At 41.6% G+C, this 21,449-nt stretch overlaps 1 protein-coding gene and 1 pseudogene across 1 annotated transcript in view; both read right to left on the minus strand.

Moving 5' to 3' along the window:
• b3glctb (beta 3-glucosyltransferase b) overlaps window positions 1–19,689 on the minus strand; it is a 34,132-nt gene extending 14,443 nt beyond the window's left edge. The window contains exons 1-10 of the mRNA XM_085363842.1: window positions 19,629–19,689; window positions 18,680–18,717; window positions 18,560–18,587; window positions 18,240–18,349; window positions 6,451–6,527; window positions 6,231–6,342; window positions 5,944–6,080; window positions 4,271–4,334; window positions 3,489–3,605; window positions 2,680–2,749 (exon numbers count right to left, since the gene is read on the minus strand). Coding sequence (XP_085219968.1) covers window positions 2,680–2,749; window positions 3,489–3,605; window positions 4,271–4,334; window positions 5,944–6,080; window positions 6,231–6,342; window positions 6,451–6,527; window positions 18,240–18,349; window positions 18,560–18,587; window positions 18,680–18,717; window positions 19,629–19,689 — 814 coding nt within the window. The remainder of the gene's footprint in view (window positions 1–2,679; window positions 2,750–3,488; window positions 3,606–4,270; window positions 4,335–5,943; window positions 6,081–6,230; window positions 6,343–6,450; window positions 6,528–18,239; window positions 18,350–18,559; window positions 18,588–18,679; window positions 18,718–19,628) is intronic.
• Window positions 11,394–12,988, minus strand: LOC146624300 (uncharacterized; annotated as a pseudogene).
• Window positions 19,690–21,449: the final 1,760 nt, after the last annotated feature.

Consider the following 21,449-nt stretch of genomic DNA (forward strand, 5'->3'; position numbering starts at 1 on the left):
GGTTGCTGGAGTACTTTTCTATGCTGTGGTGTGCTGGGGGAGCAGCACAGCAAAGAGGGACTCATCCAGGCTGGAGAAACTGATCAGGAGGGCTAGCTCTGTGGTCGGCATGAAGCTGGACACTCTGGTGACAGTGGCAGAGAAAAGGACATTAAAGAAACTGATGGACATTATGGACAATGCCAGACATCCTCTGCACACGGCCATTAACAACCAGAAGAGTCTGTTCAGTGACAGGTTGCTTCTCCCAAAGACAAGAACTAACAGACTTAAAAACTCCTTTGTCCCACACGCCATCAGACTGTTTAACTCCTCTCTGGAGGGGAGAGGGAGGGGAAACAGGAGGACAAAGGAGGGGGGAACAACTAAGCTGTAGTGCCTCTTCACCTCACTGTGCAATACCTTTTGTGCAATACTTTTGTAAATAGTCAACGGTGCAATAGACTCAATACTTGAAATGTGCAATTCACTTGTATTTTTATTCCTATTTATCCCCTTCGTATATTTTATTTATATTGTCTCTGTATTTATATATATATATATATATATATATATATATATATATATATATATATATATATATATATATATATATATATATATATATATATATATATATATATATATGTGTGTGTGTGTGTGTGTGTGTGTGTATGTATATATATATATATTAGGGGTGCAACGATATTCGTATCGATATTGAACCGTTCGATACAGTGCTTTCGGTTCGGTACGCATATGTATCGAACAATACAACATTTGTAATTTATTTTATCAATTTTCCTTCTGACGATGCTGTCTGTGTTGAGCGCTCAGTGAATCTGTGTTCGACTACTCCGCCTAGGCTGCACTGTCCAGCGCAGATCCACTGAGCGCTCAACACAGACAGCATAGTCAGAAGGAAGAGCGCAGGGCACCTCTCCCACCCTCATTCAGATCTGGCGTTTGGAATTATTTTGGTTTTCATGTGACGTATGACCCTGAAGGTAAGCGAGTCATGGACTAAAGTAAAACAGTATGTTGGATGTGCCATGCAATGCTCAATTACATTGGTGTGAACTAGTGTGCTAGCGCAGTTAGCTCGTTAACGTGTTGGCCGTCTAGCCCCATGCACAGAGCGATCGGCGGTAGCTCGTTAACGGAGATTTGCCGTGTTGTGGCGTTAAGGTCATTTCAACGAGATTAACCTGAAAGCACTAGTGGGAACACAACGAATATGACTGCACATTTACGCCGACATCATCCTAGTGCAAAGACAAGTGGAAGCAGACAAAAAAAAGCAAGCATGCTACTAACTTTAGCCGAGTCATTTAGACAGCTGTTAGCACATGATTCTCCTTATGCTGCTGAGAATATAGCCCAGAAGAAGCGGATAGTATAGCTTTTATTTTGGAAAGAGCCATTTCTCTGTAATAAACTCTCTTTTCCAAAGATGAGTGATTCCTCAATCAGATACAGGGCTTGCAATATCGCTAGCCCGACGTCCCGGAGCTAGCGATTTTTTCAGTCGGGCTACCAAAATCTATCTCTGCCCTGCCCGTCGGGCTATTGTAGGAAAAATATGTCAATGCTTTTGCATTCTTTCAGAAATGTAGCTGGGTAATTATGTCATTGGCATCGGTGAGCCACTGTGAATATGTGACATATTGAAGTCGCGTTTGAATTTGCGCTCGTTTTTTTGCTTTCACTTTGCAATCGTGCGAACTGTGTATAGAGAGCGACAGCACTGATCTGTGAGTGATGATAATTTGTGCACCAATTCCTCTGACATCGTCTTATTAATCGTTAGCTTACTATGCAAACATGACAAGTGAAATCTCCCGCAGCAAGCTTAAACATGTGAGAGGTTGATCGCGCAGAGAATCGCTGAGCTTATGTGAGTGAGTGTGTAAAAGCATTTCAGTTCTGCTGAGCCAAATAAGACAGGTCAGGGTGAAGAAGTGACAGCCAAAGAAAAGCTTACCACAAAACGGAGAAGTTATGACAAATGAGACTATAAGGCAAAAAGAAAGTGCAGCTTTATGGTTTCATGGACAAAAGAATTTCTGTGGCTGCGATATGACGAGCTAAATAACCAGGGCTGCACATAAGTGGTCCGCAGGTGCGCATTCGCTGTCAAAATAAAAAACACGCACAAGGGTTAGGGTTAAATTTAAAAACTGTACTTTTGAATTAAAATATATATTTATAATTTTAATAAATGACAAATTAAAAATGCATGAATATTTTTTTGTATCGAAAAAATATCGAACCGTGACACCAAAGTATCGAACCGAACCGTGAATTTTGTGTATCGTTGCACCCCTAATATATATATATATATATATATATATATATATATATAATATTCTGTAACTCTGTAACTTCTGTCGGTGCTGTGCTTTTTTGGAAATCGAATTTCCCAGAGGAACCCACCCGAGGGATTAATAAAGTTCTATCTAATCTAATCTAATCTAAAGTATACTTGTACTTTAAGGTTCTTTCTATTATTTGAGATAGCTAGAGCTGTAGCTAGAAGATATATTTTAGATAACCAAATGTATTGAATGTTAAATAATTAATTTAGATTAACAAATTTTGAATTAGTATATGTGTGCTTACTGACATGATGGATCTTGTTACCTACTTACACCTCTGCAGAACAAAGTATTGTTAATTTGTCCGAAGTTGTACACACACCTCGATCTGAGTGGAACTTTTGGCAAGTTTTCACAGCAACAAATACATCATTCTTCGACACTGGATGCCCCTAAAATAAGAGAGAAAGAGAAAAAGTGTCTGCCTTCATTGGGGGAAAAAAAGCACTGTAGCCATCAATGGGTAAAAAAAATGTGCTTCAGAATATGTGTTTCATATCAGCAATACATGTAATGTCTACATAATATCGCATATGCTCAACTCGTCTTATGTTTCAGATGCATAAAAATCATGTAGCAGAGATTTATACTCGATCTGTTCAAATAGTTTTTAAAGCATTCAGTGCAGGTAGCTGTGCACTTGATTTCCATTAACCCTTCAGATTAAATCAGCTCACTTGCTCACAGAAATTTGTTTGCATTCCCATACAGCAGACTTTGGCAGTGGCATAAAGGGCTGACTTCAGTCTAACTAATATGGACAGCTCAGCTGTAATTTGTTGTGACTTAAAGTGATGGATTACTGCACACTGGAAAAAGGTCCAACGCGTTTAGCCAGTTTTTCCTGTGCTCATATTTGACAATTTAAACTAAATAAGAGGAATATCTTAAGATTTCATTGAGTTTGTTGAGTAAACAATGAACGTTACGTATTATTGCCAAGATGTTAGCGATAATAAAACAGTCTTGCCGCATACGTGAGTCAAAAATAACTATTGTTGACTTAGAAAAAAAAATCTACAGGTAGCTGTCATAACAGATTTGGTTTTACACCAAAGTTCACACAAAATGAGAAGAACTGAAATGAAAGTTATATCTAGAATAACCAGACAGAGTGAAGCTGTTACATACGCAGTCGGGCAGGTAGGTTGTAAACGCGGTAGCACAGCCGTCTCTCGGCTGTGTGCAAAACTCTGGAACTGCTGTCAGCTTTGGGCCATGTCCTTCCTCCCAAATAAACAAAGCAATCTAGAAAAACAGAACATGCATGAAGACAAATTCAAAGGTTAAAGTGTTTTGTCACTATATTCAAATTAGTGATGGTAAACTTGACAAAAAAGTAAAAAGGCACAAAAAAAAAAAGTCAAATAAGGAAACAGTAAAGATAAATTCCAGTCTGGTCTCAGATATTAACAACAGCTAATCCAGGTCCTTTAAACTTTAAACGTGTTTTTACTTCCACTACTTTCTCTGTCAGCATTTGGTCTGACCTGGAAGACTGTGACATTGTGTTAACACACACCTGAATGCTCAGAGCAGCAAACCACCAAAACTTCTGCTTTTTTAAAGGTGCTCAAACTTGCTGATGATTATAAATTAAAGTGCATTTCAGCTGCACCTGGTTGCTACTTACCCTCTTAATTCTTATGGAAGCAGTAGGGGTGTACTTAAGTTTTTCACAGGACTGTAAATGCTAACTGCTCCAGTGATGTGTTGAAAAATAATAAACGATCTACCAAAGCTGCAGATCAAAAGCTACGGGGAGGAAATGCTGTTATAATGTACTTTAGCTCAGCTCGTAGACTGAAAGACACTGATTTCAATTTTCACAGAAGAAGAAGCACAAAGTTGAACTGAACCAGTTTTTGTTTGGTTATAATTGATTTAAACGCTCCAAGAAAGTGACAAAGTACCTCATGCTTCAGGTCGATTGTAAAATCTGACTTGAGATTCTCAGACCGTATCCGCTCTGTGAGTCTGAAACACATGAAGGTTGAAGAAAGAAGGTAACAAAGCACAGATGAAATGAGCAGGTTCCCATATTATATAATGAAATTAACAACAATGACTGAAAGTTACTCAGTTATTATTTTGCAGGAAAGCAGCCAATCAGAAGTCAAGCTTGAAGGGTAGGCGATTTTAAAGGTAGAAAGAGACGGTGGACAAAGTAAGGGCCTGCAACAAATCCTAATATAAAATATATAAGATGTATTTTACACTGTGAGTGAAGCAACAGGTAATGGTTAAGATTAGGGATGGGTACCGGTGTCCGGTGCCATGATGGCACCGGTTCTGACATAAACGGTAGTAACCAGACCGAAAAGCAGCGCACATTTCGGTGCTTTATTTCGGTGCTTTTTTTTTCCTGAGCTGTGATACACTTCTAGCCAATCATTTTACGTTTCCCAGGATAGTAGGCGGGGCCAGGTACGTACGTTCAGTTAGAGCAGAGCTACAGATTAAAATGTCCAAGGCGAAGCGGTCAAAAGTCTGGCTGTACTTCACAGCAAAATATGCAAACTCAGCAGCCTGCAACAAGTGCTTTAAGCTGATACTGTGATACTGTCAAAGGAGGTAACACCTCGAATCCGATGAAACACCTGGCGACGCATAGCGTTTTTTTTAAAAGCCCAGAAATGCGCCGTATGATAGCTTGCTGCGAGACCTCACACGAGCGCATCTACTGTGCGTGGGTTGCCTGTTATCTGACCCGGAGTTAGCAATATCCCCCAAAAACCCCGAAGAGGAGAGTCCTGGCCCCTAGCCCTGCCAGTGTAGCAGAAATGATGACGGATGATGATGGCAGCAGCAGCCGTTCTTCTCTGCGTGAGTAGCTTAATGTTCGTGTGTAATTTACGTTGAGTAGGCTAACCACGTTACATTAATGCATGTAAAGTGAACTAGCAAACATCATCATAGCTACATGCGGCTGTCCTCTTGTTTGATGGCAGATACTCCCTTCACCCTGCCCAAAAAGGCTAAAATGACCAAAGAAAAAGTGGAAAACAGCTAAACATGAGAGGTTTAGGACAAAGTTTGTGTTTTTTCCATTGTTTAAGCACTGCTTCCAGCCAAGAGTGATGCCATATATGCCCCATAGCTGCAGAAAAGGCTAACATTGTTATCTTTTTACAAAAAACCAGCTGAACATGAGAGGTTTTTGGACCAATTTTGTGTTCTCCATTCTTTAAGCACCGGTTTGAGCACCGGCACCGTTTCAAAAGTACCGATTTGGCACCGGTATCGGATAAAACCTAAACGATACCCATCCCTAGTTAAGATTGCAGCTGATAACTTTTTTCTTAGTGGGACAAAAAATAAGTGCTGCATTAAAAGTCATTCTGGGAACATTTCTTTTTTAAAAGATTTATTTTTAGCCGTGCCTTTTCTTTCTCATCTTTTCTTTTTTGTTTTTGTTACTGTAAACTGTCTCCCTCACTCTTGTAGGTCCTTATTTTTATTGGCTGAATTTAGCTTAGTCTTTACAATTAACAGATGTCTTATTAGAAAGCTTATAAAGGTCTGCTAAATGTGTAAAAGAAGAGAGGAGAGCAACACAGGGACTCACTTTAATCTTTACGCTCACCTCTTGAGCAGCGGCGCACTGAGAGCCCAGCCTGCTGTGGTGTCAGGGTAACTGAAGGAACTGGGGTCCTCAGAGAAGGCATAGTGGTGAATGATGGAGGCCTCGTTGTCATGGAGACGCTTACCCAAAAACCACTCCTGTATTGCAAAAAGATCACCATGATCATCATTTTATGCATAGCAATTGAGTGCACAGTCACTACTGTTATTGAGGTGCGCGCGTGTGTGTGTGTGTGTGTGTGTGTGTGTGTGTGTGTGTGTGTGTGTGTGTGTGTGTGTGTATCCCACCTCTTGAGCTGGATATCTGTTGAGGACCTCCAGCAGAGCAGACAGTGTGACTTTGGTTTCCTCCTCTATGAAGAACAACCAGGAAGCTGAATGTCCATATTTGACAAAGAGCCTGAGAAGATTGACAACTTAACAACGCCAAACCATCAAGGTTAAATAAGCTGTCATGCAACGTAATTTTAATAAGTTACTCATCTTCATTTGAGTGCTCAACACTCACCGAGGAAGTGCAGGGAGGATACTCCAGTCCCCTTCATACTGTGACAGCTCATGGAGAAGAACAATCACTGGAACTCCCTGCATGGCACATAAGAGCTGAATCATCCTGCAGTCACATGAAAAACACTGAGCTGAACCCCTACAGAAGCATTTTAATGATTCATTTATGATGATTTCAGTTTCTCTGCATAAGCATCTTATGTCCCCACTATGTCCCATAGTTTACTAGTACGGGTAGTACCAATACATCAAATAACATATTTCGCATACATATGATGACCGTAGTCTTACAACAGACAAACGCACAAAACACCAGAACTACAAAGGTGTAAATAAATGCAAATGTGGACTAAATTTCTATTTCAAACACCTAAACTTTAATGAATGCAGATTTAAATCAATCAAAAACAATACGTTGAAGCCCATTGCTTTGTTATATTAGCTAGCATTTTTCTTTAAAACATAGTGATTCATCAGTACTGTATGTCAACTTCAAACTTATGTTACAGGATGGATATTTAAACTTTTTATTTATTTACTGGAAAAGTTCTAGTGACCTACCCTGCAGCTCTGTTGGAGTCGTTTTTGGATGTTTCTCTGATATATTTACCTTAAATGTTATTTTTTGAGTTTTTTTCTGAGTTCAAGATTTGGTTTTGTTTTGTGTCTCAATTGTTTCTTACTTTGGCTCTTTTGTAATGTTTGTAAGATTCCTATTTTTCCTTTGTCATCATCATATCCTCCAGCAGTCTGTTTGTATTCTACGTTCTTCTTCTCTGGTTGAGTCTTATTTTTATCTTTTGTTTTCCCTTTCTGTTTCTGTTTCCAGAGCTGTGTCCTTGTGTCGGTCTGGTCTCTGCATCCTGCGTCTGTATTTGTGTCAAGCTGGTGTTTCTGTTCCCACGTTCTGTTTCTTCTTCTTTTATTCTGGTGTCTATTCTTCTTCTTGTATCTTGTGCCTAATTCTACTTCCTCTGTCTTGTCATCTGAAATGAGTCCCAGCTGGGCTCTTGCCTGTTCCCTCGCCTCTCGTTATCCTGTGTGTATCTTGCTAATTTTGAGTTTTTTGCATTTTGCGCACAGTTTTCATAAGCTCAGTAATAAAGCTGCCTTTTATTTTATCCCTCATTCCCGAGTCCTGCCTGCCAAAATGTTTCATGACATTAAAATGTAACTCAAATTCCACCATCTGGGAACACAGACATCTGAAATATGACAAGAGGCACAACTTGCCCTGAAGAGAGGTAACAGCAAGTTCCATTTATAGGTTTTGACAGGATTTTGAGTGCAATAAAATGGCTTTCCAAAAGTGTTTGGGACATCCCAGTCACTTTATGGGATTTGCCAGTTTTATTCCATGCTTCAAAAGAGTCATAGTAGAGAATTTGGGGGAGCTACCATGTGATGTCAGTCAATTTCAATAACCAGAAGAAGCTGCTTCTTATTCAAATTCATAAACTGGTTCTGGTTTTGATTTTACTGAACTCCTAACATCTGTTGCAGCTTTGGTAGAGTGCCATCAAGACTACATTATGTAGTAAATCCTTAAGTATTTAATCTGCGTCCATTTTTCAAATTAAAAAAAGTTAGTATGGTTTCAATTAAAATCAAACATATAATCAACACTTTATTTCTGATAATTAAAAAATTTTTAGACAAAAAAATGCTTTTTTTTCTCCCTAAAATCATTACTTCAGTAACTTAGTTCTCAGTGAAGAAGAGTTCAGGAAACAATCTTGCAGACACCCTCTGCAGCAGGTTTCAGTATAGTGGGATTTGTGCTACTTCATATAGAGCCTATAGTCTCGGCGATTACAAGCTCAGAATGAGACTAGAAAATAGAGGATTCGTACAGTCATAAGTCTTTTCCATGTAGCTATTTAAATTGGTTGTAAAGAAGCAATTGGGAGGAATAGCTGATGTATGGGTCAACTGAAGTGAAAGCTGGTGCAGAGATTAAGCCCCTCGTTACATATGTTGTTACAGAACCAGGAGACTAAAAGGCCTTTAACTGTCTGGCAGCAAGAGAGGTGTGCAAGCTATTAAGTTATGTCAAGTGTGCAAATTGATTTATGCAAGATGAACGGCTGCTACAAAACATGACCTATGACCAAAATAAAATGCTCCACTCTGTTGTAAATTTATGTCCGACCACACGGATGTTCTTTGCCAGTATATTGAATAAAGCAATTATCTGATGTTCCATTTACAAAGCTTGGTTTGATGATTCCCCCTCTCCTTCATTTTGTACAATCATACAATCTTCAGACTGAAAGAGCATATGACAGCGCTAACCACCTCCTCATTTAAAAAAGGACACAACACTTTTCCAAAACTGTTATAAAGGTCACTCAGACATGTTGCTCTACGTACAAGTGGGCTGTGTGTTTTAGTAAAGAACTTTCTCACTTGTAAGTTGAAGCGCTGTTTTCTGGTGAATTAAAACCTGAGATGCTATTGATGATATTTTAGTCACATTTTGACCACCACCATTAATTGCTGCAGGAAAAAAGCCTGCAAGAGAGTTAAACAACAAGCTGGCAGGACATCAGAGTCAGCATTTAAACCGTGCCGTCAGTGAAAATCAACATCAGCAGAAAAGTCACCTTAAACAAGGATTACGCAACCGCTTTAAGGTCTTTATGCTGCAATAAGCATCAAATCAAAAGCTTTCAGTTCCAATCACACCCTTCCAGCTTTTGTGAAGAAATGACATTATATCCATGAAAAGTCATCAGATTAACAAGATTCCTACAAGCATGGTGCTGCACCCATATCCGTCAAACAGTCTCATTTCCAACTACTTTCACTGAACCTTAGACGAAACATTATAGAGATGCACAAAGCTTGAAAAGCCTTTCTAAGGACCTGTGTGTTCTCCCACCTACGAAACGAAACTGTCTACAAAAGGCAGATGGTTTTTGTAGACAGCACATGGAGACAAAGAATAGGTAGAGCTATTTTGGACCTGTGCAGCTGAGGGATAGCGCATATATACTGGACAAAGACATTAAAGATAGAGGTGCCAAGCAGTAAGAAAAGAGGAAGGCCACAAAGAAGATTCATTGATGCAGTGAAGGAGGCCAGAGATAGAGACTTTACTAATGCCGCACTGAGGAAATTCACTTGTTAAAGCAGCACAAAGGCCAAATGTCTTACAGCCAATTTAGAATCACCAATCAACCTGGGAGGAAGCCAGAGTACCAGGAGCGAGGGAAAGGATAACATGTTTAAATGTTACATAGAATGGCTCCAGCCAATCACAATGCTGGAACTCTTTTAGTTTTTGCCAAAAACTAAAAGTAAAGCATATTTTTCTGGGTTTTTTTTTTTTAAACATTGATTTCATTAGTAACTCACCAACATTCATCGCCCTTTTCTATTTTACGCCTTCACTACAGTTTTCGATCACCACCTGCTCTTTAAAAAAAAAAAGGGTGAAAGTGAAGATTTTACGATTTAGCTTTGGAAATCTTTTCACAGAGCCCCTGCTGCTTGAATTTTTTGCCATTTCTTGCAATCAGGCAGTTTTTCCTCAATTTAAACTGCAGGTAAAGAGAAAACATCAGACTCATATTTCACAGTACCAATTCATCTCAAAGGAAAATAAACATCTACTGCACCCCATCACATCCATAAACCTGTCATCTCATTTCACTGGTAACAAAATACTTTTGAGAGATACCCTGCAGGCAGGTACCATTAAACGCTTACTGCATGAAAACAGTGAGCCTGGCTTCCTTCAGAGGCTCTGTGGAAAGGAGGACATCTATTGGTGCCATGTTAATACCGCAACAAAGCATAAATCAGTTTTAACATTTGACACCTAATAAAAGCTAAAGTACTTAAAGGATTGCTGTCCTGTCCTGCTGGCACAGTAAAGTGCAATCATAAAACAGGCATAAGAATCAGCCATAAAAATCCACCATAGAAACTAAAGTAGCTCACTTATGAGCTTTAAACTAAGCAAGCGTGGAGGTGGCTTTATGTTTTGTCCATTAACACCAGTGATGCTTATCGATACCAAAAAAACCCTGAGAAATAAATTGTATTCTAATTAGACAAAATTCACCCATTAAAGCTTTAAAATTATGGTGTAAAGTGTAAATGAACCATTGGATTTAATGAACGCCTATGGCAGCAATAACCTCCAAATTGTGTTTCAATTATCTGTGGATTAGACCTGCACGATGCTCAGGAGGACTGTTGCGTTTTACACAACTGCTTAAGCTCACCCATAATGGAGTCAATACATCAGCATCTGCAGTTGAATGCGGTCTGTGTGTTAGGTGTGGCTGAGTGCAGGCAGGAAAAGGACCCAAGGTGCAGACTCCGGAGACAGACGTGAACTCAAAAAAGGCTTTAATTTAATACTCAAAATATAACATAACTGAAAAAACTCAAAACAAACTTAAACTAGAGAAATGACAGCACACACAGCTAAGAAAACGGTAGATCGCGACACAGACACTAAGAAACACAGGGCTTAAATACACAGAGGGAGCAATCAGGGAATGGGTAACAGGAGGGAAACACAGCTGGGGCAAATCAGGCCTAACGAGACAAGGGGAAGCAAAACCAGACACATTAACATCAGACATGGACTTTCAAAGTAAAACAGGAAACATAACACAGACTCACGGGCAGGCACTATAACAAAGGGAACAGAGACGTGGGAACAGGGCAGACACAAACATTGACTGAACACGGGGATATAGGAACTTAGGATACACATAGACGCGAACTAGACAAGGGGATGCAGGTGATAGGGGAGACAGAGCAACTAAAGAAGACAGAGACATAAGCCATAAGACAGAACTCAAAGAAACCAAAAACTAGAAAGTATAAATAATCATAAACTCAAAAACGCTGGGTCGACGACCCAGGCATCCCAACAGTACCCCCCCCTTAAGGGCTGGCTTCCAGACAGCCCAAACCAAAACATCAAAACCAAAAACAACCCAACCAGGGCGGGCGGCGGGGGAAACAGGATGGAGGGCTCGAAACAAACCAAACAAGGAGCCAGAAACAACAAAACAAAAAAAGTGCAAACACTGGAGCCCGGAAAGCAACAGAACAAAACACAGAAACAAAGTCCAAAACAACAGCACCAAGGCCCAGGCAAAGTCCAAAAGCAAACAAACAAAAGAGCTCACGAAAGGCGCAGAGGCCCAGGCAATAGTCTCAAAAAAAAAAAAAAGTTCAGGGGGCCGGCCCGGAGGCTGATGGTCCAAGAGCCCAGAAAACAGTTCAGGAGGCCGGCCAGGCGGAAGGCACCGGTGGCGACGGAGCAGATCAGGAGGCCGGCAGGGCGGGAGGAACCGACGGCGGCGGAGCAGGTCAGGAGGCCGGCCGGGCGGGAGGAACCGACGGCGGCGTAGTTCAGGGGGCTGTCCATGACGGCAACGACGTCCAGTCATCGGCCGGACAGGATGTGCAGGCCGGACAGGACGGACAGGACGTGCAGGCCGGACAGGACGTGCAGGAACAGACAGCATGGAGACCTCAGGAGCAGACAAAGCTGAACACTCGGAGACTGGACCAGGCGGAGCTGCAGAGGCTGAGGCCGGACCAGGCGAAGCAGAAGCCGAAGCTGGACCAGGCGGACCAGGCGGAGCTGCAGAGGCCGGACCAGGCGGAGCTGCAGAGGCCGGACCAGGCGGAGCTGCAGAGGCCGGACCAGGCGGAGCTGCAGACTCGGAGGCAGAAGCTGGACCAGGCGTAGCCGAGGCAGAGGCAGAAGCTGGACCAGGCGTAGCCGAGGCAGAGGCTAATGGCGGCTGGACGGGCTCCTCGGGCCCTCCAGCTGACGTGGCGTGAGGCTGAACGGGCTCCTCGGGCCCTCCAGCTGACGTGGCGTGAGACTGAACGGGCTCCTCGGGCCCACCAGCAGGAAGAGACGGCTGAAGCGATTCCTCGGACCCTCCAGCGGAGACAGGTGGCTGAAGCGGTTCCTCGGACCCTCCAGCAGGAAGAGACTGCTGAAGCGGTTCCTCGGACCCTCCAGCAGGAAGAGACTGCTGAAGCGGTTCCTCGGACCCTCCAGCAGAGACAGGTGGCTGAACGGATGACCGAGGAGAGGAGCGACGGTGGCGTCGCTTCCTTTTAGACGAGGGAACAGGAACCGGTGGAGAAACGGAGACCTCCTCCTCATCCTCCGACCACACAGCCGCCAGGAAAAAGGCAGGCGAACGGACAGGCGAACAAGGTCCCAGCTGGCGTGAGGAAGGGGAGGAAGCCTGCAGTGGCGATGAAGCAGAGTGTGCGTTGTCCTGCGGCAGCAGTGGGGAAGATGCAGTGAGGGAGAGAGCAAGCTCACTAGCCCTGACCTGCTCTCTCCAGGCAGTTATGGTGTTCCCCAACTCAGTGTCCTTAGAGAAAAGGCTAAGCTGGGGATTATGCCGAATGATGGCCTCCACCGCGCTCAGCCCCACTGCCATGGTCCTTAAATCCGGGGACAGGGCGATGCGGTCGAGCAGGCTCACCATCCTCTCCATCTCGCCGTAGAACTCAGAAGAAAAAGAGTCTGCAGGGTCCATGTTCTGGTCGTGATCTTCTGTTAAAAAGCTAAAGTACTTAAAGGATTGCTGTCCTGTCCTGCTGGCACAGTAAAGTGCAATCATAAAACAGGCATAAGAATCAGCCATAAAAATCCACCATAGAAACTAAAGTAGCTCACTTATGAGCTTTAAACTAAGCAAGCGTGGAGGTGGCTTTATGTTTTGTCCATTAACACCAGTGATGCTTATCGATACCAAAAAAACCCTGAGAAATAAATTGTATTCTAATTAGACAAAATTCACCCATTAAAGCTTTAAAATTATGGTGTAAAGTGTAAATGAACCATTGGATTTAATGAACGCCTATGGCAGCAATAACCTCCAAATTGTGTTTCAATTATCTGTGGATTAGACCTGCACGATGCTCAGGAGGACTGTTGCGTTTTACACAACTGCTTAAGCTCACCCATAATGGAGTCAATACATCAGCATCTGCAGTTGAATGCGGTCTGTGTGTTAGGTGTGGCTGAGTGCAGGCAGGAAAAGGACCCAAGGTGCAGACTCCGGAGACAGACGTGAACTCAAAAAAGGCTTTAATTTAACACTCAAAATATAACATAACTGAAAAAACTCAAAACAAACTTAAACTAGAGAAATGACAGCACACACAGCTAAGAAAACGGTAGATCGCGACACAGACACTAAGAAACACAGGGCTTAAATACACAGAGGGAGCAATCAGGGAATGGGTAACAGGAGGGAAACACAGCTGGGGCAAATCAGGCCTAACGAGACAAGGGGAAGCAAAACCAGACACATTAACATCAGACATGGACTTTCAAAGTAAAACAGGAAACATAACACAGACTCACGGGCAGGCACTATAACAAAGGGAACAGAGACGTGGGAACAGGGCAGACACAAACATTGACTGAACACGGGGATATAGGAACTTAGGATACACATAGACGCGAACTAGACAAGGGGATGCAGGTGATAGGGGAGACAGAGCAACTAAAGAAGACAGAGACTTAGGCTACGTTCACACTGCAGGTCTTAATGCTCAATTCCGATTTTTTGATCAAATCCGATTTTTTTGTCTGCTTGTTCACACTACAAATAAAATGCGACAGCAAACGCGCTCTAGTGTGAACGCTCAAAGCGGCCCGCATGCGCAAAAGAAGCTGTCACACACAACGAGCTCTGTTTAGACCCAGAGCAACAGTATTGTTTGACTGATGGCCCTTAATATGCAGACTTCGGACTTCGTTTCCCAATTTTTGCTTTAAGTTATTTTGTTATTTACATAATAATGTAAATAACCTAATAATGATCCTTATTGCTGTTTAAGAGAGGAGCGGTGCTTCAAATGATAGCTGCAGATTTCTGTCAGAATCTGCAGATTATACAGTACAAATAAAATGTTCACATTGTCTTCCCAACAGTTTCACTAACATCTACACTGGATGGCCAGGAAGCGTTCGCGATGTCTTCTCGGGCGCTTCTCTGGCGCTGATAATTGGCTTCAGTCTTGTGTCGGTGACGTAAAAGGCGGATTTAATGCGACTTGACCGTTCAAACAGCAGTCGCTTTCTAAAACATCGGATATGTATCGGATTCAGTACCACATACGAAAGTGACCCAGATCGGATTTGAAAATATCGGATTTGTGCCGTTCACACTGTCATAGCATGATCGGATATGGGTCGCATAGGGTCAAAAAAATCGGATTTGATGCGCTTTCGCCTGCAGTGTGAACGTAGCCATAAGCCATAAGACAGAACTCAAAGAAACCAAAAACTAGAAAGTATAAATAATATCATAAACTCAAAAACGCTGGGTCGACGACCCAGGCATCCCAACACTGTGTGTGTGTTTAGGTTTACTTTGTTTGGAGTAATCGTCCACCTGAATCACCAAGGCCCAGAAACAGCAAAGCAGCCCTAAATGATGATGCTCTCTCTGCTGTACTGCATCAACGTGACGGTGTTTTCATGCTGGGATGCTGGCGTCTCTTTATGCCATACGCAGTAATGTGTTTTTTCCACCTTGTTTGCCTTTTTAGTTAAAATACACTATATCTGTCCCGTTTGTAGCAACCAAAAATAAAATAAATTCATAATTATAATAAAGGTCAATCAAATGGACCAATATGGCAAGGCCATGATGATCCACTTGGTAAAATAAATCCGCTTGGCATCTTTCTTGGCCTTAAGACAACAATTCTGATGGCTAAAGATCCAAACGGGACACAAAAAATGAAAAAATAAAATAAAATAAAATACACTATTGCAATTTTTAATTAGAGGTTGACCTGGAGATTTTCAAGACAAGTTTATGTAAGAACCTGCCCCCAAATGTCAAAACAAGCATCTAATTAGGAGAAAACTCTTGTAATCTTTTAAACTGACTTGAGTAATAGTTCTCCAGCTTTTCTTTCTTTGGACATTGGCTGCTTTTTCACACATTTTCAATGCAGACCTTGTACCTGACCATTTTCACAGGAATGTTTGTTTCTTCTTGTTGAGTCATTCAATACTGCACACAAGCATATAAGCACCCAAGTGAAGGGATGTAACAGTTTTGTGTCTATACATAACAAACTAATTTTGACATTTGATCCATCCACTGTTCACTGAAGCCTCTACAGCAGGGGTGCTCAATACGTCGATCGCGATCGACCAGTCGATCGCAAAGGTAGTATTGGTAGATCGCATGGCATTAAAAAAATAGATGCCAGCCTATCATCCATCCCGTCACTTGATTGATACAGGGAAGCCAGTCAGATGACAGCAGATTTTTTCTGACGCTTAGGTCGCTGCGCATGCGCAAACAGCGGCGCGAAGTGTAGTAAAACTGACAAGCTAGTCAGCGAGTTAACTCCAATTTTTAGCTCTCGGTTTTTTCTCTTAAACCTGGCCGTCAGCAGCTACTGTCCGGACTATGCATCCCTGGCTGATTCAATTCAGTGCAAGTCATCAGAGTAAACTCAGGTAATGACAAAAAATTTACATAGTTAATTGTGTTGTGAAATATTGGATATTGCGGTTATGCATGTATATACATTGTAGATATAAAGAATCCTCAATATATTTATAAATAAGTATATGTTTTGGATTTTTGTAGTGGGTAGATCATTTTGACTTGGTCATTTTATAAGTAGCTCACATGCGGAAAAAGTGTGAGCACCCCTGCTCTACAGAAATGGTCTGAGTGGAAGGGTGGCTGCCAAGAAGCCATTTTCAAAGAAAGGAAACAGGGAGAAAAGGCTGAGATGTGCCAAATTATGCAAACCTGACCTGAAAATCAGTGGCGACAGATCTGATGGCGTGATGAATCCAAATTTTAAAATCACTTAATTAATTAATTAATTAATTAATTAATTAATTAGGTTAATGATTTAATGAGTCACCAAACATCCAAAGAACAGCTTTCTATGTCCTTTAAGAAGCCTGGAGGAATTATTCCTGTAGACTACTTAAAGAAATTACAAGAAAGCTTGGCTAAGAGAGTTCAGGCTGGAGTTTTTTTTAGCCTGTCTTCATGTCTGGCAGCTTTTGCAATCAGAATCAGGATCTAAATGAACTGTTGTGCCAAACATATTTGCTTTTCCAAGACGAGCTCTGGAGTCTTTAGGCCCCCTTTTGTTTGTGTTTGTGTTTGTGTTTTCTTTCTTTCTTTATTCATTTCTACTATTACTCACATGAGTGCATGTCTAATACAGCATTGCCAGAGTTGACAAGCACAAGAAAAAGAGCAAGAAAAAAAGGGAGGGGAAATAGATGAAATGAAAAGGACAAGAGGACAGAGCACAAGTGAAAAAGCATGATGGGCCTCCAAGTGCTGCACCTGTAAGAATAAACATGCAAAAAAGTAGCACCTGGATGGATGGATACACAAACTAACAATTTTGGTAATAACGGCCCCATCAGACAGAGAAAGACCCAGGAGACCCAGGCATCTGCTGCTCCCACAGAGTACTGAAGAGCCGAGACCACATCTCGATGACAACTGTGTGCACATAGCAGCAGAGGAAGGAAGTGGGCCCCAGATGGAGCCCTTAGAGCCAAAGAGCAAGGCCCCCAGAGACCCAGAGACGGCAGGCAGCCCATGCCACCAAAGACAAAAACAGGGCCTCAGATGCCTGAGAACCGCCCAACTCTCAGCAGAGCCCCCAACTGCACTGAAGAGGCCACCCTGGACCACAACCTCCAAAGGAGTGGGCCAACAAGTACGGCAAAACATCAAGCCATGCACCCTGGAACCAAAAGTACTTACATCCCGGGGGAGGGGCAAGGCCACCCTCCTCAACCATGTCCCACAGGTGCCAAGGGTCACCCAGGCTGAGCCATACATAAACACACCTACACATATACAGACACACACAGACCACTCACACACACACACAAGGACACACAACCATCACTATCAACCCCCCTGTGAACAGATGTGACCCCGAACCAATCGGGCTGTGTTAAAGAATAAAAATGGTCGTATCAAATATTGACTTTCAAGCTCATTAGAATCATGCAATCTCTGTTTTTGACTTATCTACTGTATCTCCATGTATGCTCGCACATGTTTCAATAAATCACTTGTAGAGAAATGTAAGCATAAGAAAAAAACCCATCTTGGCTGTCAATCTCATTCTGCACTGGGAAGATGGTTGATACAGGATGATGGCACGGAGATTCATTTCCCTCTGAAGTCGGCTGCTGCTGCTGATTTTCAGTAACATCAGGAAGTTAGTTCCTTTAGAATACGAGCCAAGAGCCCAAAAAACTGAAGAAAGCCACAACATCTGCTCAAGATGGCTGATGGTTGATGAGAGCTTTTGTAACGGGAGATAGCCTTTGTCTTCACTGCCTCTCTCAGACACTCATCCAAGAGGCTTCTTCTGTAGTTCTAACACCTGCAGAAACCTCTTGGATGAGCAGTGACATCTTCACAAGCTTAAAGAAGTCCAGTCGTCTTCTTTTTAATCTTCTAAGAGGTTCCAATCAAAGCGAGCACTCTGACCATCACTGACCATGACACTGTCATGAGTAGAGCCTGCTTGTAGCGCCTCATTACTTCACCTTATGATTGCAAATGACTTCAAATGGTTAACTTCCTTTATTCATTATCACTGTAAATGAATTCACATAAACGATTATAGCAGATTTTTATAACATAAGAAGAATGTTGATATTTTCTTATGGAGACTATACTCAGCGTGCCTTCTGTACAATACATGTATGAGCGTGTACAGGAAAATAGGAAGATTATAACAAAGCATGGCAGATGTTACCTGCCCAAGTCGGGCTGCCTGCTGCAGAATCTCCACTTTCCTTTGACCACTGCGACGGGCATGGTAGGAGTTCCTCTGGCTCTGGATCACTATCACTACGTCCTCCAGCTCTGTGAAAAGACATGCATGGAATATGTATCCTGATGACTGGTTAAGAAAACAAAGAGGAAGCGCTAATCCTTTCATCCTTTCATGTTCGAATTTAAACTCATCTACAATATTTCAAAGTACGCTCTTAGACACATTATTATAAGATGCGCTATAGAACTTGTTTATTTCCCAAATAGTTGTACAAAATGTTAGATCGCCCTCTCACTCACCGACAGAGTGTTTCCTGCGCTCTGCTGCCTGTGGACAGTCAGAGAGATTGACAAAAACACATTGCTGAGGCACGTGGCAAAGCATTAATTTACAACAAGAAACTAAAAAGCAGCACTTACATGATCAGGCCCTGTGTGTTTGTCTCCAGCAAAGACGTCTTGGTATGGAAAGAAAAGACAACTGAACAATTATTTGTGAGGAGACAAAAAATATCTTTTTTTGATTTTTCAGTTTAAATCAAACCAGTACCTACACTCAATGGCCACTTCATTAGGTGCACCTGTTTAACTGTTTATCCAGTCAGCAAGTCATGTCAGAGGTCAGAGGAGAATGGCCAGACTGCTTTGAGCTGATAGAAAGGTAACGGTAACTTACGTAACCTGTTACTATCGAGGTATGCACAAGAGCTTTTCTGAACACACAACCTTGAAGCAGATGGGCGGCAGCAGCAGAGACCGCACCGAGTAACACTGTTGTCAGCTAAGAACAAGAAACTGAGGCTCCAATTAAACACGGGCTCAGACAAGAGAAGATTAGAAAACTGTTGCCTAGTTTGACGGGTCTTGATTTTTACTATGACATTTGGATGGTAGTTGTATACAACTAAACTAAAACGACTTTTTCTGGTAATAAAAGAGAACAATTATAAAGTGTAGAAATTATCAGCATGTATCAGCATGTTTTTTAAGACACCTTCAGCTTCATTTGCAGCCCCCCACGCTTCGGCAGACCTGTCAGCAACCACAGCGGATGATAACGATACCTGCGCATTAATACCATTTCCTCTTTTGATTTTAAAAATAAAACCATGCGCTATATCTCTCACTTTCTTTAGAAAGACAGAAAAACAGAACAAATGTCATTATGACTTTACGTTAAAATTTGACAAGGTTAAAAATGACCTTGGTTCATAATTTTTAATGCAGAGTTAAACAACGTTATATTTCACTACTTTCAAAGAACAACTCAAAGCCACTTCCGGCTGCTGACACAGTGTGTCCAGCTTTGTGTGGCGGGTAAGCTAACCGCACCCCTGCCTCGGATCTGCAGACGTTTCACTTCACTTACCGAGACAAATGAGAAGCACAGCGACCAGTCTGCATCCGTAAAACATATCACGGTGTGACATGACTCCTAGTGCTACTGGTTCAATCACCGTGTTTCCATGGCGAACTGAAGAAATCGGTTTGCTACATCTCTGTACCGGAGGCGTGAGCTTTCATGTAGTGGCAGTTAGTGCGGAGCTGTAGCGACCTCTAGCGGACAACAAATGAGTAGTTTGGTTTTCGATGTCTGGTATTGGATCGGATTGTTACAGAAACGGGATATAATATAAATAATTGTCTCTGGTCACAGTAAATAGGAATTCAACCTAAATTTTTGTACTATTCATGCCAATAAAGGTATGCCCTCCTAAAATCTAAGATTAACTTAAAAAAAATCAGCAGGTTTTAAAATTAGGTAAATACACATTCAGATTAACAACAACAGATGGTATATTACACTGTATTATTATTTTTATTATTACCATTATCATTATTATTATCATCCTAGGACATCACATTTTGGGGTATTTAGACCAAAATACTAAATTTTGCTCTACAAGGGCCTGATATCCACTTACGAGGACATTATACTGCTACTGTTCTATCAAAATTTTAAATGAATATCCTCATTTGTGGCTCTTATTTTTTTTAAAAACAAAAATCAGGTAAAAAAAAAAAATCTGGTAATTCTTTGTTTTTACATTCATCGGGCCCCAATATGCCCAAACATCAAATAGAAATTAAAAATGCATGCTGTGGAAGAGTTCAGGTCCTAGGAGGTTAATATTATTATTATTCACGTGGAAAATATTCAAGAAATTTGGCAGTCTTCTCAGGAGTGGACAACCCAGCCAGTTTCCCCCAAGGTGAATGAAAGGAAAGGGAACTGCAAGGAAACCACGATATACACCTCTGACTTCACAGGCCTCAGTTAGCATGTTAAATAATAAAGGTCATGACAGTACAGTTAAGAAAAGACTGAACAGGTATGGAAGTGCTACCAGGAAAAAGTCTCTTATGTCTCTCTAAAAAAAAGAACATGGCAGCACAGCTTAGATTTGCAAAGATGCATCTGAACAATTCACAGGATCTCTGGAATAATGTTACACAAGCCAAAGTGGAGATGTGTGGCCAAAATAGACAGCACGTTGTTTGGAAAAAAACAAACACAGCATATAGCACAAATCTCATACCAGCTGTGAGCACAGTGGTGGAGGGGTGATGATTTTAGCTTGTTTTGCAGCTGCGGTCGACCATGCACTCCTTTGTATACCAAAGAATCCTTGAGCTAAATGTGAGCCTGTCTGCCTGAGAGTGCAAGGTTGGCTAAAACTGCTTCTTATGGCAGGACAATGATCCCAAACACAGCAGCAAATCTAAAACCGAATGACTGAAAAAGTGTATTGAATGAGTTTAGTTTTAATCTTAATTAATACCATTGCCATTATGGCTTCTCGTGTTTGTAAATAAGTAGATCGATCCTGTTTGGGGTTTTTTTAGCATTAGCAAAGTTTTTTTTTTATTACTCTGAGTCAGAGGAACATAAAATAGGATAAGGTGCACAACAAATGCCTCTGCACTGAGTTTGTTGACATTATTTTGCAACCACCAACTGTCAAAAAAACATGCCAGCATTGATGCTAAAAAGTGATACGCTTCAAGGCATTTATGATGGGCAATTATGAACAGTTTCTGCACTGGGACTGTAAATCCTGCCACATTTAATAACGCCAGTGTAGTTTTGCTTGAATTGAGTTTCTATGTCTCATCAACAGTAGACGAGCGAGACATATGAGCTGCATGATTAAATTATATAAAAGATTACACCACAATCTTTCTATTA

The sequence above is a fragment of the Diplotaxodon limnothrissa genome, linkage group LG10, assembly GCF_057381915.1.
Source record: "Diplotaxodon limnothrissa isolate DT_005_m linkage group LG10, D_limnothrissa_male_GT1.1, whole genome shotgun sequence".
Classification (NCBI taxonomy): domain Eukaryota; kingdom Metazoa; phylum Chordata; class Actinopteri; order Cichliformes; family Cichlidae; genus Diplotaxodon; species Diplotaxodon limnothrissa.